The sequence below is a fragment of the Drosophila ananassae genome, chromosome XL (assembly GCF_017639315.1).
Source record: "Drosophila ananassae strain 14024-0371.13 chromosome XL, ASM1763931v2, whole genome shotgun sequence".
NCBI classification, from domain to species: Eukaryota; Metazoa; Arthropoda; class Insecta; order Diptera; family Drosophilidae; genus Drosophila; species Drosophila ananassae.
The window spans coordinates 9842679-9860544 of record NC_057931.1 but is presented as its reverse complement, the minus strand read 5'-3'; the positions used below and the strand labels follow the sequence as shown (position 1 = coordinate 9860544).

At 40.2% G+C, this 17866-nt stretch overlaps 1 protein-coding gene across 1 annotated transcript in view; it reads right to left on the bottom strand.

Annotated features, from left to right (window-relative positions):
• Window positions 1-7178: 7178 nt before the first annotated feature.
• LOC6504830 (chitin deacetylase 1) overlaps window positions 7179-17866 on the bottom strand; it is a 30909-nt gene continuing 20221 nt past the window's right edge. Inside the window, exons 6-8 of the mRNA XM_032453181.2 lie at window positions 11564-11783; window positions 10046-10431; window positions 7179-7752 (exon numbers count right to left, since the gene is read on the bottom strand). Of these exons, the coding sequence (XP_032309072.1) occupies window positions 7425-7752; window positions 10046-10431; window positions 11564-11783 (934 nt within the window). The 3' untranslated portion in view covers window positions 7179-7424. The remainder of the gene's footprint in view (window positions 7753-10045; window positions 10432-11563; window positions 11784-17866) is intronic.

Sequence of the window (17866 nt, the reverse complement as noted above, 5' to 3'; positions counted from 1 at the left end):
GCGTTTTTTTTCCTTTTTTGGCGGCTAAAGAAAAGGTGGGGGAAGGGGGATGGCTAAAAAGCCAAAGGGGTCTACTAGAAAAAAGTCCAAGCCCAAGTGATTAATTCAACATGCGAAAAATATTCATATATGTGGCTCGTGTGTGGCAGGAAGGCGGCCAGGAAGTCCTGCCAGTCATGTAATGAGCCCAAAAAATTAACAAAAACAAAAAAAAAAAGGGTCAAGCTGACAGAGAGGGTCAAGGCAGAGAGGGGGCGAGGCAGTGAAAAATGATGCCAGCCAAAAAAAAAAATTAAACCAAAAACAAGAAAGGATTCAAAAAACACATACACACACACCAAAGCAACTTTCTAATTAAGCGTGCTTAGTTGTCCTGGGAAACGCGAAAAGGGGTTGGGGCTTTGGTCCTTCGAGTCTGTAGGGGGAGGGGGGGGGAGGGGTCTAGCGGTCAGCCAAGCCAAACATGTCAGCGCCAGACCCTTTGGGTTTGATGATAATGATGATACCCCCAAAAAAACAACCCAACACCCACCCGCGCTCTCACATCTAAAATATCTAAATCGCCATCCGCGTTTATCTCTCTCTATATTCTATATGCACGAGTGTGTGTGTGGGTGTGTTGGTGTGTGTGTAAATAAGGGGGCTGCACTGTACATACTATTATGTTAGAAGTATGACTGTACTTTGTAATTGGGAGTTTTGAGAGTTTGAGGAACTAGGGGATCCGCAACCAAAAAAAAGGGTGCGAACCCTTTTCCACTGTGTGTTTCGGACTGACTCGCTTGAAAAACAACGCCGAAAAAAAACCCAAAAAAAGACAAAAGTTTCTAATGAATACACCCAAAAAAAAGAAAAAGGACTAATACATGGGGATGACAAGGGGTTAAAGGAGCGGGGTTACGTCCATAGAGCCCCCTCATTAGACGCAAAAAACATAAATGCTGTTTGCTCACACATATGGTATGTGTGTGCCAGTACATACTGCCTCCATGTATTTGGCGAATATGAATATGCAAATAGAGAAGCTGCAACCCTAAAACCCCACATCCCCCCCTCTATTTGCCACCCCCTGTTGGGACTTCGGTATGTCCTTCTATTTAGAGAATTTTCGTAGAAAGAAACCCCTAACGACACAACTGCAATTGCTTGCATCCCTTAAAGGCATTCACTCGTCATTTTTGCCCCCCAAACCTAACACCTATTTAAAGGGGGAAGGGGATGTAACCCTAACCCCCCCTGAGGTTGCAACTGGGTCCCCCTTTTTCAAAAATATATCTCCGCAATTGGTGTAGTTCAAGTGCAACACATCACCATCACCCACCAAAAGGCGACACATGTACAAGTGCAGTGACAGGATGGGCCAGGAGCCACGAGCCAGGAGCCACAAGCCAGGAGCCAGGACAATTACTAGAGAAAGGCATAGAAAAAGGAAGCTGGAAAAAAAAGGACTAAGCCATGGTGGAGAAGAAAACAAGGCGGTGGCAAGGAATCGCAGGACACAAAAGCCAAAGGCCGGGACAAAAGACAAAAAACTCACCCGGCTCACTTCATTTCACTTTTTAATGCCAGCACGCCCGCAATCTGAGACAAGTTTGTTTGCGATTGCCACGCCCCCTTCCCAGTGCTCCTTGCCTCCTGCCTCCTTGCCACTCCACCCCCACCCCATGTCTCAGCCAACTTCAATAGCATCTCAAACTTTCTCGTCTCGTTTTTGTTGCATTGACAAATAAGTCGTGCAACACGACTCGGCTGCAGCTTGACCCACACTACCCCGGACTAAGTTGCCACCCCCGGGGGCACACACAGCCCTGGCAGTCAGGCATCCTGCCGCACATCCTTCTTCGGCATTCATTAGCCTGTCTCGCAGCCAGATATGCAAATTACTTAGGAATATGAGTTTTATTTTCTTGTTTGACATTTTCTCTTTCATTTTTTAGCGAAAGCGGTCTTTTAGTTTTATTCCCGGTTCCACTTAAGCGGTAGAAATTTTATTATTATTACCAAATTATAAACATATCTTCGAAATACATAATCCGCTAAAAAATCGGATGAGAATAGGTGGAGATATAGTCTTCCCGGGGGGCTATGGGCCCAAAACCCTCATTCTAAAGGGGTCTCGCCAGGAAAATGATGAAAAAATTGAAAAAATATTTTGTTCCCAGATTTTGATGCAGATCGATGGGGAATCGATCCACAAATCGATTAAGGTATTCCCCGCAAGAATCGGGTGAGAATTGGCCGAGATATAGCCTTCATAGGGGGCTATGGGCCCAAAACTCTCATTTTGAAGGGGTCTCCCCAGGAAAATTATGAAAAAAATTTAAAAAATATTTTGTTCCCAGATTTTGATGCAGATCGATGGGGAATCGATCCACAAATCGAGTAAGGTATTCCCCGCAAGAATCGGATGAGAATTGGCCGAGATATAGCCTCCCCAGGGGGCTATATGCCCAAAACCCTCATTTTGAAGGGGTCTCCCCAGGAAAATTATGGAAAAAATTGAAAAAATATTCTGTTCCCAGATTTTGATGCAGATCGACGGGGAATCGATCCACAAATCGATTAAGGTATTCTTCGCCAGAATCGGGTGAGAATTGGCCGAGATATAGGCTTCCCAGGGGGCTAAGGGCCCAAAATCCACTTTTTGAAGGGGTCTCCCCAGGAAAATGATGAAAAAATTGAAAATATATTTTGTTGTCAGATTTTGATGCAGATCGACGGGGAATCGATCCACAAATCGTTTAAGGTATTCCCCGCCAGAATCGGATGAGAATTGGCCGAGATATAGCCTTCCCAGGGGGCTAGGCACCCAAAATCCACATTTTGAAGGGGTCTCCCCAAGAAAATGATGGAAAAAATTGAAAAAAATTGTGTTCCCAGATTTTGATACAGATCCATGGGGAATCGATCCACAAATCGATTAAGATACTCCCCGCAAGAATCGGATGTGCAGTTCAGAAGATATAGGCGTAGTTTGGAGCCAAGGGCGAACCCCGGGGCCTTCTGGGGGAATTTCGTATTCAGCGAATTTCAAAGAAATCAATTGAGAGGTGTGACTTTGGCATGTGCACACCCCCGTTGCAGTTGCCCCACCCCGCGAGTGGCCACCCCTGGAAAGCGTCACAAGTGGTATTGCAATTAAATGGCAGACAGCCCCCCATTTCCCCGCCCAAAAATAAAAAAAATAAAAAACAAGCTTGGCCAGAGGGGATCTTCTAATCCGGCTGCCCAATTTGCCAGCTTTTGGCGTTGGGAAAAGTGAAAATTTTCCACACACACACATGCAAAGAGGTGGGTGGGAGGGGGTGGTGTGTATGAAGGGGGTGTTAGGGCTGCTTAGGCGTTGCAGTTGTTGTTCCTGTTCTTGTTTTTTGCAAAATGGGGTTAAATTGCACAGAAATTACGCGTCACGTATGCCCCATACTCCAGTCCCCCAACGGCATGAAACCCCTTCACTAACACTCACTCCCTACCCAGCCACACACACAACTTCATATTCTTCTTCACACTCACACACTTACACACACACACACCCAATCACTGAGAGAAAACCAGACGCTTTTGTTTTCGGGAGCACTTAACACGACATCGTCGACGCTGACGACATGCACTTGAGTTTTTAGAACAAAAGGGTTAGGTCTCGGCTGCGTTGTTTTTTTTTATTTCGTCCTTTTCGTCCTGTCTGGTGGGGAGGGGAATTGCACAGTTAGATGCACTAGACAGGCACGAGACAAAAACGTAAACGAAAGCGAGACGACTTTTCTAACCCTTTTTCAGGTTTTCAGATTTCCAGAACTCAGAATTCAGATTCAGAATTCAGATTTCCACCCTCATAGTAAGGACGGCAGGAGGCAGGATGCATTAGAGCCTGGGATGTCATGTTGACATAGTTGCACCACCACGGGAAGTAGCAGTGGCTGCGGCAGTGGCAGTGGCTGTGGCAACATCCCCCTCAGGTGGTGCACAAAAGCAAAAAGGGGGCAGGCAGCCCAAGCACACTGCAACGAAAGTGAAACACAACGATGGTGCACGGTGCTTGGTACTTGGTCCTTGGTGGTGGCTCCTGTGTCGTCTGTGTCCTGCGGGGCAACTTCAACTTGGAGATGGAGCTACCACTGCTCCTGCTACTCCTGCTACTCCTGCTACTCCTCCTGGCTGCCTGAGTGCACTTTCCTGCACTATTCAGAAAAGTGGAAAAAGGGGGCATTCTGAGTGGGTTGAAGGACGTACGCGAGGCGACACGTCGTCTGCAAAAATAGGGTGGCACTTGCAATCGGCACTTGCAACTGGGGATGCAAAAGATGGCGGAGTGCCACTGCCACCGCCACTGTCACTGCCACTGCCAATGCCGTTGAAAGGTGGCAGCAACAGCCTCAAGAAGAAAACTCAAAAGGAAAAGCCCGGGAAATGCTGAAAAGAAAAGTGAAAGCAAGGCAGGACGAACCAACTCTCCAATACCCATAAAAAGCAATGAAATTTCGCTTAGGCGGACTCACGGTTTGCGTTTTTTGGCTTTTATGAGGCCTCCCAGTGGTTCAGGACAATACAGGACATAGAAGGACACTGGCAGAAAGGGTATAAAGGACACACAACAAAGTTTCAATTTCAAGAAATCTTTACCTAAGCCAGTACCGAGTACTGATTTCCAAGAATCTTAAAGTAATAGGTCTTAGTCCTTTTGATCCTTTTAATCCTGACATTGAATAAGGAAGAAGAGATATTTTTTGTTCAGTGATTAGATTGGTCCTTAGCCTTAGCATGAACTTGAAATAACAGCCAGGACGCAGCGCACTAATGTCCTTTCGGGCCGCGATATTGCCAAAGGAAAATAAAAAGTTTCCCGTTTACCGTTTGCCACCCCCAGCTCCTTGTAGCTCCTGCCCGTCGTATATCCTTGCACATCCTTGGGTCTCATGTGCGCGGCGACAAAGTTTTTATTCCTTTGTTTAGAAAATAAGCATAAATGCGCACGTGTCCTGTTTTTCGCTTTTGGCTTTAGTGCAGGAGCCGACTGCCAGGATAAAGGGGGGGTGGCCAGGGCAGACAAGGACTACTGCGATGCCGTTAAATTTTAATGCGCCCATATCGATATGCGTGCATGTCCTGAGCCATCGGCATCTATAAAAGCCCTCCTGCCCCGGCCGCATTTCTAATATAATATCTGATAGCTGCGCAGTCGCGATAAGGACATTTGAGGTTAGTTGCCAATTGCCACTTGCCACTTGCTACTTGCCTCAGGCGGTGGCAGCTGCACTTGCCCCCAAGGGGCCACCATGAATATCCCATGAGCTCACGCTATCCTGCGAATCCTGTGAGTCCTGTGAATCCTGCGAGCCTCCCCCACAGTCTCTGCCGTTCTGCATAAATTTCCAATGTCGCGAATTCTAATCAATGTCTTTGGAAATACTTTCTCCAAAATCTGTAATTTTCAGCCTCCCCCCTAGAGTTTTTTAATGCAATTTTAATTTAAAATAAATCTACACAAAATCCTATAAATAAAATATATAAATAGAATGTCTGTAGGATTATTTATTTTATATTTTCAGATCTATTGCTTTTTTTTCAACTAAACGTGAAAGGGATTTGACTTTATTTTAATATTTGGTAAGTGATTTTGTTAAATTTTATTATCTTTTTATTATTTTAAATAATTTGGGGTTTTATCTAAAAGAACGAATCTAAAAAAAAAGAATCTAGAAGAGAAGAATGAAGAATCTAGAAGAAAAAATATCAGAGAACTCCTATTCTAAAAATAATACAAATTTCCCTTAAAAAAATAAGCTAGATGATAGAATAGACTTCAAAAGGTTATTAATTATAGAATAGGGATGAAGATTTTATTTTATTTTAGACCAATATTCCTTCTATTCCTTTAAGATAAGCCCTTTCGAACAAGTAATACTCATTTAACCCTTGGGACTTGCAAGTTAATTAGTTCTAATTAATTTTCCATCTTTATCTATATCCATTTCTATAACAATAATATCGATAGCTTATAAGTTCAACTTGCAAGCTTATTATATCTTTCAGAGAGTCCTTGCTAGGCTTTTTAGTTTTTTAGCTTCAAGTTCTAAGGTCCTTGCAAGCTTATTCCCCTAAGCTTTTATCCTTTTTTGGGCCCCCAGCTTTCTTATGCATGTCCTGGCTAAGCTTTAAAGCCTTTCACGTACAAGCTTTTCCGTGTCAGCTTTTATCCTGTTTGTTATCCCACAAGGTCCTTAAAAGTCTTTTAGAGCTTAAAAGCTGTAAAGTTATTGTAAAGCTTGACAGCTGTGAGCTTACTTTCCAAAAGAGTCCTTGCTAAGTCTTAGCTTATGATGGCTTTTGTGTGAACTTAAGCTTTCTGTTAACTTTTATCCTATTCTTAATCCAAAATGGTTTCCGGAGTACCGGATATCTTGTGAAGATTGAAAGTAGAAGGATTTGAAACTATATTTTTGAAGTTTTTGGGAAAGAATCACAATGTTTTGAAGAAATAAACTCATCAGTTTATTTAGTGGAAAATTACTGGAAACTAAGGAAAGTTCTTTTTAATATATACTCTATTATTGTTATAAAATTATAAAAAACTAAAATCAGAAAGGATAACTACTTATTTCCCCCATTTGGCCCTCTTTATACCTCTCTAGTTTGTAGAACTAAACTCAAAATCAATTCAACTAAAAGACCTAATGTCCTCGCGAACTTTATTTCATTTTGGTTGAAACAAAAACCAAAAAAAGGTCACCTTTTTGTTTGTTTTTTTGGAGATCCTGTTGGAAAAATCCTGTCCGACCAAAGCCAGAGCGATGTCGCGTCTAATTTTCGTTTTAAATACATAGTTTTGACAACCGCCTGGCGAAAGTTTGGATGCATTTTGCCCAACGGGTTGACCAACAGCTCTAAATAATGCATAAATGCAATTTACAAGTTGAATTGTTTGTGGTCTAGTTTTTATTATTTTTGCCCGTGTTAGTCCTGGGGCACACCCTTTACCGCACAGAGGCGTCCGCCAGGCTGCAAAATATACGAGTTGGTCCGCCAGGTTATTGATTGCCAGTTAGCATTTATGAGCCACCTGGACTGCAATTTGTCTGAGGCTGGGTCTGGACCTGGGTCTGGGACTGGGACTGGGCATGGGACATTCCATTCCAATCCATTTAGTAAAGTTTTTTGGTAACTTTTGCCCAACAAACATATTTTCAAAAAATGGCAAAATTTATTTATACGAAAAAAAATTCATTTTACATAAGGATTTTTGTTTTTGCTTAGAACCTAAGAACATTTCGACACAATTTTGCTTATAAACTAATTTTTCAAATAGAGCTGGGCTTGGTGAACTGAGAATACGGCAGGTTATAGACTTGAGAAGTTGGAAAGAAAAGTATATACCATCTCTGGATGATATCAGACAGAAATATTAGAAGAATCATAAAAGAAAAAAATTAATTTTTCTCTGTGCCGTCTTCAGAATCTGGGTCACCGTTAAAAATATAATTATCCCTTCCGGCGATACCAGTACCACCAGCATCACCCAGCCAGGGATAGACATTGGGGCATTCCCGGCAGGTCTCCATGTATCGGGTATCAGTAACATTCTGTTCCGGAATCTTGAAGGGCAGGGCACAGGTCTGCCAAATGTTGCACGGCTTGGGGGCAACAGCAATGTTTTTGTCGCACTTCCACGCCTCGATCTGGTTGACATCACGGAGCTCCTTGGGATCGGTCATGTATTGCAGCATTTGGGTGACAGTCAGGATGTAGACATCGGGTCTGTAATGGAAAAAGATTTTTAATAAATGGATAAAAATTAGATAATTTTAGGGAGGAATATCATAGGAACTTTGTGGCATTCTTGTAGTACGCATTTTCAAGCATCTCATCCAAAGACACACACCTTTGCTCTTCCATTTCCCAATTTCCCCCATGGCCATGCCAGGACCTCCTTCCGCCTTCCGCCTTCAGCTTGGGCCTGGGCTGGCAAAAGCAACGCAATGTTGAAAGTCATTCACACTAATTAAAAACTTCGTACAATTGTGCGAGAAATAGTTTTGCAGCTGCTACCGTTCTCCTGAATCCTTCCCCCCCCCCTTTCCATGTCCATGTCCTTGTTCATGCCCCTGTGTGTATTTTTGCTGAATTTTTCCCCATGCGGGTCAGATCTTCATAGTTCTTAACTCCTATTTTAAACAAATGCCCCGAGGTGGTGTGTGTGTAAAGTCATTTTGTTTGAAATTAAGTTGGAATTTCTTTCTACTTCAGTTTCACCCAAAACAAAAAAATATAAACATTTCAAAGTTGAAATTCTAAAAAAAAAATATAAAATTGAACGCATTTTTTTTGTTAAATTTATTATGATAAAGTTTTCTAAGAAATGATCTAGATTCTAGATTCTCTTTTGAAGAAAAATAAACAAAATAATCTTGGGAAACTTGACCTCGGCCAATTTATTTTCCTCACGACTTGTTTTGTTGGCCAGAAGGCTCAAGTCCTGAATGGAGCTGTTATCCTTTGGCAATCCTACATTTATCAGGATTCCACCACCACCTGTTCCAAGGAAACAAAAATAAAAAAACACACACATACTTTGAGCTCATATCTTTTCATATAGAAGGAAGACCTCCCCACCATACTATTCCGATGACAAAGAGCGATTCTATCAGCATAACTTCATTAAGCAATCACTTTCCCTCTCTTTCACACTGTACTGTTGCCGTCTCTGTCTAGCAAGGACTTATGTTGTATTTTCTGTGTTCTAACATGGGTTTTTAGTTAGCCACGACCCCTACTGCCTCTGGTCCTGGTTCTGTTTTTGGTTCCTTGTTTCCTTTTATTCTCTATCCCTTTTTTACCCTTTTACTCTGACTCTTCTGTCTCTTTCTTTGGCCCTACATCCGTCCTTCTCGGACGCCCCCTACTTATCTTGACCCTCGACCTGGGCCTGCACTGATATTTTTCAAAATGAAACTTTAACAAAATTAAACTTTTCTCATTAAAACGTGCGATTTTTTCCTCATCTTATCCTTATCCACGATGTGGCTACTGCAGCTACTATCGAAAAGGATACCCTAACAAGGGGTATTACTAGAGGTATGAGTATCCTTTTAATTTTTTATAATTATTTAAACTTTTAGTTAAGGCTTTAAGGTATTTAGCTTTATAAGCTTTATATCAAGCTTTATATCAGTTAGGGAAAGTGTATAAAATATTCTACTTAAACCGGAAGTTACTTCACTTTTTTTTAATGCTGACCGCAGCGTCGCCATTGTGTGTGTTGGATAGAAAAAAAAAATGGCGGAAAAAAGGGAGCTATTGGGGCTATATAGGGGGCTCTGAGATTCCGCTGGGAGTTGTGTGTGCATATGGTTAAGAGGGGGGGATAAGTACACTTATAAAAAATTTTAGGCATAATTAAAAAAAAGGTTTAAAATTACCATATCGAAATTAATCGATAAGTTAATCGAAATACAACTCTGAGTATTTGAAAAGCTTGTTTTTGTTTTAAAACTTGAAGTATTTTCTCTCAGTGCATCCTGCTTGGCCTTTGCCAGGATGTGAGAGGGTCAAAGGGCAAACGGGTAACGGTAAAAGTGGACTGCTCAGCCTGTCGATGGACAACATGTGCCGTTACTGCTTTTACATGCAAGCCATTTTTATAGGAATTGCCAATTTTTCTGCTGCTGCTGCTTCTTCCTGACTTACTCCGCTTTCTCCACTTTCTCCGCCTCTGAGCCAGACTCTCTTCTCTGTTCTCTGTTCTCTGTCCCTGTTCCGTTTATTTCATTTCCCTAGCTCTCACTCATCTCAGTTGGCTTTTTTTAATTGAATATAAAACTTGCCAGCGGCAATCGGAAGTGCATTCCCAGGAAACACCAGCTGCCCATGTGGGGGGGTTCAACCAGTTCAACAGAGTATAAAAAAATCCAAAAGTTACCTTTCAATTATGAAAACATAAAAAATATAATGGATAATCCCTACAGAACACAATTAATGCCACAAAAATATCATAATATTCAAATAAATACAAATATTGCCTACTTAAGTGGGCAGGAACAAAAATACTTACAATTCGAGAGCCCAGTCAAGGAACTTGTGCAGACCATTCTCCAATGGCTTGGTCTGGAACCAGTTGGTGTGGAAGGGCATCATATAGGGTGCCTTGTTCTGTTCATAGTAGCGCGAGAAGTCCTCCTGCAGCCACTGCAGGACCTCCTCCTCATCCAGATTGTGGAGGACACACTGATCGAGGTAGGGGCAATGACCGCCCTCATATCCCTCCACATAGTGGGTGTTCAAGGGCACCTCCCATACGCCGGGGAAGGTGCGCGAGGGGCAGGTACCGCTCTTGCACTCGTGGGAGATCTTGTAGTCGAGGGTGTAGGGCCAGACTGGAACAGCAACTGGGGGCACGGTGATGGAGCTGTCGTAGATGTAGCCAAAGTCCTCAAGGACCTGTCGAGAGGGGGGATAATAATATTATTAATAAAGTTCTTGAACTTTTGAATTGGTCTTTAGTTATAAATCGCAACTGGTTCTAGTTCTTGAACGAGTTGAAACTTATAATTCGCAACTGGTTCTAGTTCTTGAACTAGTTCATAGTTATAATTCGCAACTGGTTCTAGTTCTTGAATCAGTCTTTAGTTATAATTCGCAATTGGTTCTAGCAAAATAAACCCGAAAAAACACTTTCTTTAACCCATTAAGCCTAATGTCTCTTTTAAATCCCAACAACACCGACTTTAATTAGCCAACAGACCAAAGGATTAAGAGCCTAATCGTGCAACAGATGCCACCGAACCTATCTTCATTATCCCATCAGCACAACACAGCACACACTCGCTATTGATGGCTCTTCCTTGCCACACTCACACACACACACACTGAGTCTATTATCTGCATAAAAAGATTCTCTTTAGATATGATTTTAAATGCATGAATGTGCCAACGACTCGGATCATGAATTTCGTGGGATGGAGATGGGATATGGGGCTATATTATGGGGCTTCTGAACCGTTATGTATGTATTGTGACATTGATGTCATGTCATGTCATGTCAAGCTGAAAACTTTCACCCCAGATATGTGTTGTTTGTGTGTGTGTGTGTGTTTTTGAGGTTACGGTTAGGTTGCCATCAAATTTCCCAACAAATCTGATTTCAATTTTAAGTCAAAGTGACTTTAATTCAAAGACAGAATATGTGTATTTATTTGGAATATATTTATGAGATTATATAATCAAGTCTATTATTTCAAACTAGTTCCTGTTATGGAGTAAAAAATCTATAGCATACATTGCAGCGGTGCCTAGGTGCTGTGAAATATCACTTTTTCATTGGATTTCACCGTTTCTTGTTGACATTTCAATACTATGGTACTCTCTCTCACCCACCCAAGGCTATCAAAATAAATGAATAAAAAAATGGGTGGAAAAATAAAGTGAAATCAAATATATACCTCTGGTTCTGATTTCAAGAAATCGCAATCGGCAATTGCCTGTCAATTGATGTTCTCATTGTTTGCAATTCTTTTGTTGCAACACCAGAACAACTCCCCCCCCTCTTTGACAGAAAGAGAACAAAACTCACCTTGTATTGGGTGTTGCGACCGGGCTTGAGGAATGGAGCTCGCATACCAACCACATCGTTGGTGGTCACATTGGAGAAGTGTCGCAAAATTTCACGCATGCCAATCATCTCGCCCACCCACTCCTCGTATCCTTTGTCCTGGAGTCCTTGCTGCTGTGAGATGCTCTCGGTAGCGATTTCATGTCCAGCATATCCCAGGTGTTGAATCTGCTGATAGTTGCTGTAAATGGATATTTTCACAAATTTTTATTTAAAAAAACAATCCAACAAACAGGACGACTTAATTGTTAAAGTTTTTATTTTTTCTGACATTTCTGTTAATAATGCTTAAAAGTTGTTTAACTCCTTGACGAAATACATTTGGTTAGAGCCAATTAGAGAAAATATATATAAACAAAACAGAAAATTTTGCCAAAAAACTATAAACTACTACATAACATATGTATATCTTCTGGAAACTCCACAAAAATTAGCTAAAGGGGATTTTGAAGCCAAAGAATTATTTATAGTTTTCATTTTTTAGCCAGCGAACAAATAGTTGAGAGAAGCAATGGAAAAAAATTTGTATAAATAAAAAATGGTAACAAAATTATACATTTTTTTCATGTTGTTTTTTTAATGCTCCTTTGTGTTTCGCTCGCTTTTCACATTTTATGGAAAAAAACTGCAGAAACAATAAGCAAGAATGTTTCTGAATATGAATGGTTGTATGTCAGAGTCTGAGTGTATATATTTATTAAAGCCGTATGTGTATGTGTAAAAATATTTTCCAATGAAATTACACCCTAAAGTCAAACTTTCTACCCAGTTTTTCCAGCCCCGTGGACCTCTCTGCCCATTAAGAAACGATAACGATGAAAACACTTTTTTTTGTTTGTTATTGTTACGAATATTATTTTTCTACCACTGCACTGGAAATAAAATTTTATTCTACCTCTTTACACTTTACCTGAAAAGTTCCTAGCAAATGGAAACAATAAAGGCATGACTTTCAAGTTGAAAGTATTTTTTGCAAAGTGCATTATGAATTAACAAATAAAATATAACATGTAGTAGATAATTAATCTGTTTTAATTTTCCAGCTTTATGCATTTTATGGGCACGCCCATTTCTACCTACGCCCACTCAAAAGGCAATGCATTTGAGTCTTCTGGCAGCTACTGCTTTTTCAAACAAAAGCGCACGGCTACACAACTATCTGACATCGTCAAAAAGTTCAAGCAAAAATGTGGAAATGTGAAAAGTTGTTAAAACCCAGGGCCTTGTTCTCTATGGGTATAGGAGTGTGTGCGAATGTGCGTAGGATGCATCCTAGATATGCGAGTGTGTGTGTGTGAGTAAATTTATTGCTCGACAATTCAATTGTTAGACAAACAGCTGGACGAAGAGTTGGGAGCATTGGAGCGGAAAGGATCTGGCCAGGAAACTAGACTAGCCTCAAAGCTTTCTTAAATTTGTTATATGATACCTGGTACTTCTGGAGGTTTTTATTTGAAGTTCTTCGAAGAGAAAGCCTAAAGGAGCCTTCAAGATAAACTAGTATGCGATACCTGGTACTCCTAGCAGTTTTTTTTTAAATATTCTTGAGCTTTTTATCTTTCTAATGTGTACTATACGATACCCGGTACTTGTAACAGCTTTTTTAAGCTTTTGAAGCATTTAAATTAAAGTTTAAGAAAGAGAAAGCCATTTAGAGAAGATAGAATATGATACCCGGTACTCCCATCAGCTTTCTTATAAGATTTTATAGCTTTTAAACATTTTTTAGGAATAAAAGATAAACCTGAACAATTTCCCTTTAAAAACTACACTTCTACCTTGACAATTAAAACATTTCAAGTTCAAGAAGGCCAAGTCTTGAACAGGACTTGAGCCACAAACGTGTCCTTCTCAATTTCTCTAGATGATGGGCTCGAATGACAGCATATGAGAAGTGGCTAAAACAAAACAAAGCAACAGAAACAGAAACAAACAGAACAGAAAAAAAAGGTGGGTTTTTTGGACCAAAGGACTCAGGACGAAGGACACTGGATGGAGCGAGAGGTAGATGACAAATGTCAGCAGCAATTAACAGAACCAACGAGCCAAGGCAAAAATAGGCAAATGACGCTACAAAGAACCCAGTGACACAACAACACACACACATACACTCAGAGAGACACACACCCCTTAATACATACAAAGATCTCAGAAACGGGCCAAGAAATAGGCGGCCATTGGAGGCGTGTTGTGAGTTTTTTGGGCCAAAATGCCCAAAGGCCAAAGGCCAAGAGTCTCTGTGGTGGAAGTGCGTCACACTGTCACATTTGATGAATTTCCCTTTGCCCTTGTCGCGAGTGGCTGGAAGGGGAAAACTGATGCAACTGGCACTCTTAACTTGGCCATTATTTATGCCACACCGCCCCTCCTGGCTAGAAAATAAATTGGGTTTCGGGTCTCCATACTATATAGTTTATATAAATGTAGATTTTCTAAAAATCTCTTGGGCCTAAGGATTAAGCAAGTATTTAAAGGTTATCCTTCTACTAAAATTGTCCTCAAATGGGAAAAACTGACTAACTTAAACGCCATATAGCTACAGATATACATGTATCTGTGTGTGGTCTGGCTTCTGGTTCGAATGTTGCGGTTGCTAACAAGTTCAATTTGCATTTAAAAGGTAGAAACACATGTAATCTCGACGATAAGAAATTGTAAGATTACACAGATATGCACACAGACACAGACACTCAACAAACACACACACACAGGGGTGCCTTGTGCTCAAAGGTCCTTGCGAAAAATGTTAGAAGTAGGAAGAGATTTTCAAAAGAATTAAAAAACAATAAGCACAAGAATAGTAACAAATTAAATATTATTGCAATTATCCTTTCTATTAAAAGTCTTAAATATATATTTTTTTTTTCTTTAAACTCTAAACTAACATTTCTCTTTGTGATATCCTGGAAAAATGTCCCTAATACTCACTTACACACTCGTTTCCATATATTTTTCTTCAATTTGTGACCGTCTACCACTCGAGTCGAGAAATTTCTTTTAATGTCCTTTTAAAAGCCAAATCTACAGGTTCTCCTCTCGCAGTGGCCTTCTGGTCCTTGTAGGTGGAAATTTTTCATAGCAATGAGCGATATTTTGCTTTTTTCATTCAATTTCTTTCTGTTTTCTTTTTTCTGTTTTTATCTACACTGTTCAACACTGGAAACTAACTTCATTTGCATGGCCAGTGGTAGTGTGTGTGTGTGTTATTGTGTGTGTGTGTGGCTAACGAGGTAGCCTGACTTTGGAGAAGGCATAAAAACAAAAAGCCTTCCCCCTTTGCCAGGATTTCAATAAAGCTCTTCGACAGCTTCACATTCTTGGGTAGAAAATTGCAGAGCCGAGAAGAAAAGAAAACAGGGTTTCAAATAAAACCGAAATATATATACCCTACATATCAATTAAAGACTAAATAGCGGACAAGAGGACAGAAGGACAATTGTTTTAAGACTAAGAAGGGTTTAAAGACTAAAAAGTATTAAAATCAAGAGCAAGCTACCTGACTTGACTGAAGCTCGGACTTTTAATTTAATTTTTAACTAAATATTTAAGGAATTAATAAATCTTTTAACGGACACACGGACAAGTAGTAATACCCTACACTATAGGGCATAAAAACTCAACACACAAGCTGGCTAAAAAAAAAATAGAAAAAACTTGCAACAATTTGCAAGATGAAGAAGAAGGCACTAGAATGCAGTAGACTGTTCACATGGAAAAATTTTGACTGCGTTTCTGACTTCTTGTCTCTATTCCTCTCGGCCAAGACGATCATGGCTGTTATCAACACCAGTTAAGCAGTTAACAGATGGTAAGATGGAAAGCCAAGTTAAGAAAAGGTTAAGTCAACTAAAAACTGGCTAAGAGATTGAAACTTTTTCTTTAAAAATCCGTAAAAAATAGATATGAACTCCTTTTGGGTTTTTGACTTAATGGTAATACGTGTCCTGGGGAAAAAGGATACCGAATGGCCATGCACACCTGCGAATGCAGGGATGGGGCTGTGAAAGTGTCATTGGGTTGTTGTCATAGTCGTTGTCAACGTTGTCGTTATCTTTATTTTCACATCAACGACATTGTCATTATCATCATCATTATCATTCTGGAATATCCTTGCCATTCACAGGAGCTGTCCATCTGGCCATTTTGTGGTCAGATCCTGGCAACTTATTTATGGCTAAGGATTCAGCCAAAACTTTAAATTATTTCTTATATTTTAAATTTTATAAAAATTGTTTTGTGAGAAGTCAGAAAAATTGTAGTCCATTTTCTGGGGAGTTGCCAGAGTCCTGTCCTGTCCTGGCTTCTCTTCTGTTGTTTCCTTTGCTCCTAAAATCCAAATCTCATCATCATTGTCGACAAAAGCTACATACGTATGGTTGGCAACAAACAACAATGCCAGCAAAATAGCAAAAACAACCCAAGCTCGGCCATCATCAACAATTTGCAATTGGGAAAACACAGGACAACAGGAACACACTCATACTACAGAGAATACCATACCATACTACTAGCACACATGTAACAGACACATTGCAAACACAGATACACCCACACAGATACACACACACACATAGATACATAGATGCCAAGATACACAGATACAAAGATAGAGAGAAGCCATTAGCCGGCGCGCAGCATCTACATATTAACGTTACGGATATTTTCCCAACCAAATTGCAAACACGGAAGGGAGAAAATGTTGCACAGCTCACTGATCTAAACCAATTGCCAGGACCCAAAGGATAGCACATTGAAAGAGAGGTTAAAGTCTGTCAGACACTGGACTATAGCAGTCCTGGCTACGAGATCTACAGTCTTTAAAATAAAAGAATTAAAAGCCTTAGAGTAGAGAGTCTTAAGAATAACATTACGTATACGCCAGGTATACGTCAGGCCGGAAGAAAAGTGTCGCGGACAGTTGAGTTGAAAATTAAAGTGAAATTTGCATTTTTTAAAAGTCCAACCGTCTCGGTTTTTATGTCGTTGCCTTTTTGATGGCAACTTAAAAACTTGCAAACCCCGCCAGACAGCTGCTCAAAAGTTGTTCAGGTCATTTAGAAAGTTTAAAGCTAAAGATGTTGTCTTGTTGGTCATGTTATTGTTGTTGTTGTTGTTGTTGTTGTTGTTTTGGGGGCACGACAGCCACGTCAACATTAGCATCAACATCAGGCGCCACCGCGAGTCGCCACCTACAATGCCGCTAGGCATAGAAATTTATCCAACAGATGGGCCAACTCAAGGTATACAACTTGCAACAAAAAGCGAGAGTTCAACACAGTGGTTTGTAGTTTTTAAATTAAAAAAAATATATTAAATAATTTAAAAAATATAGTTTATTAGAAAAATATAAATAAATATCGAGTACAGCCCACTATCCTAGTACCTTTTATTTAGTATCTACTACTTCCTAGTACCACTGTCTTCTTTAAAGTCCTCTGACCATATTGTGCCAATGTGGGCGTTTTCTAAGTAGGCGTGGCAGCTTGGCTGGCTGGCTGGTTAGCCGCTCCACGTTATTAATATTAAGTCGCTGAAACGGGCCAGGAATGAAAATGAAAAGTGAACTTTTCAGCCCACACTCTTCAAACAAAATATGTTGGTTTTAATTCCAAGGAGAAAAGGACCTCCGCAAGAGGAGGTAAAAGTAGAAACTTCAAAGCGTTTTTTTTGGGGATATATTTGGTATAAAATAAAGGATGATAGAATAAGTAATGATACCTGGTACTGCTAGAGAATAATAATAATAGGGATAGTAATATCTTTTAATCCAAAAGTACCAGGTATCACTACTAATTAATTAGTGTGTGGCTTTCATTTAAAATCTCAGTGTCCTCTGAATCTGGTTTCTACATATTTGGCCTTGTGGCACGCTTAGCCTTTTATCGATTCCATTACAAATGCCACTTAATCGAGCCGTATATGTGGCAAGTCCGGCCATCCGGATTAGGCCTCTGACGGCATTAAATATGCAACAACGAAACGCTCTACTCGACTGTAATCCGCAATGCAGTTAATGGATTTTGATGCCATTGAGATTGAAAAGCCCATGATTAATGGACTCTATTACTCAAAAGTGATGGCAATAAATGCTACCTAGGAACAACTATTTCTTCCAGTGTATAATGCAACTATTTCTAGTATTGTTAACAAGGAAAATTAAAACGTAAATGTTTGAAAATTAGATTTTGGCCCCAAGTTGCTTTTGTTTAGTTGACTCTGGACTGTTTTTTTTTTCTTCTTCCTCTCAACACACTATATCCTTTG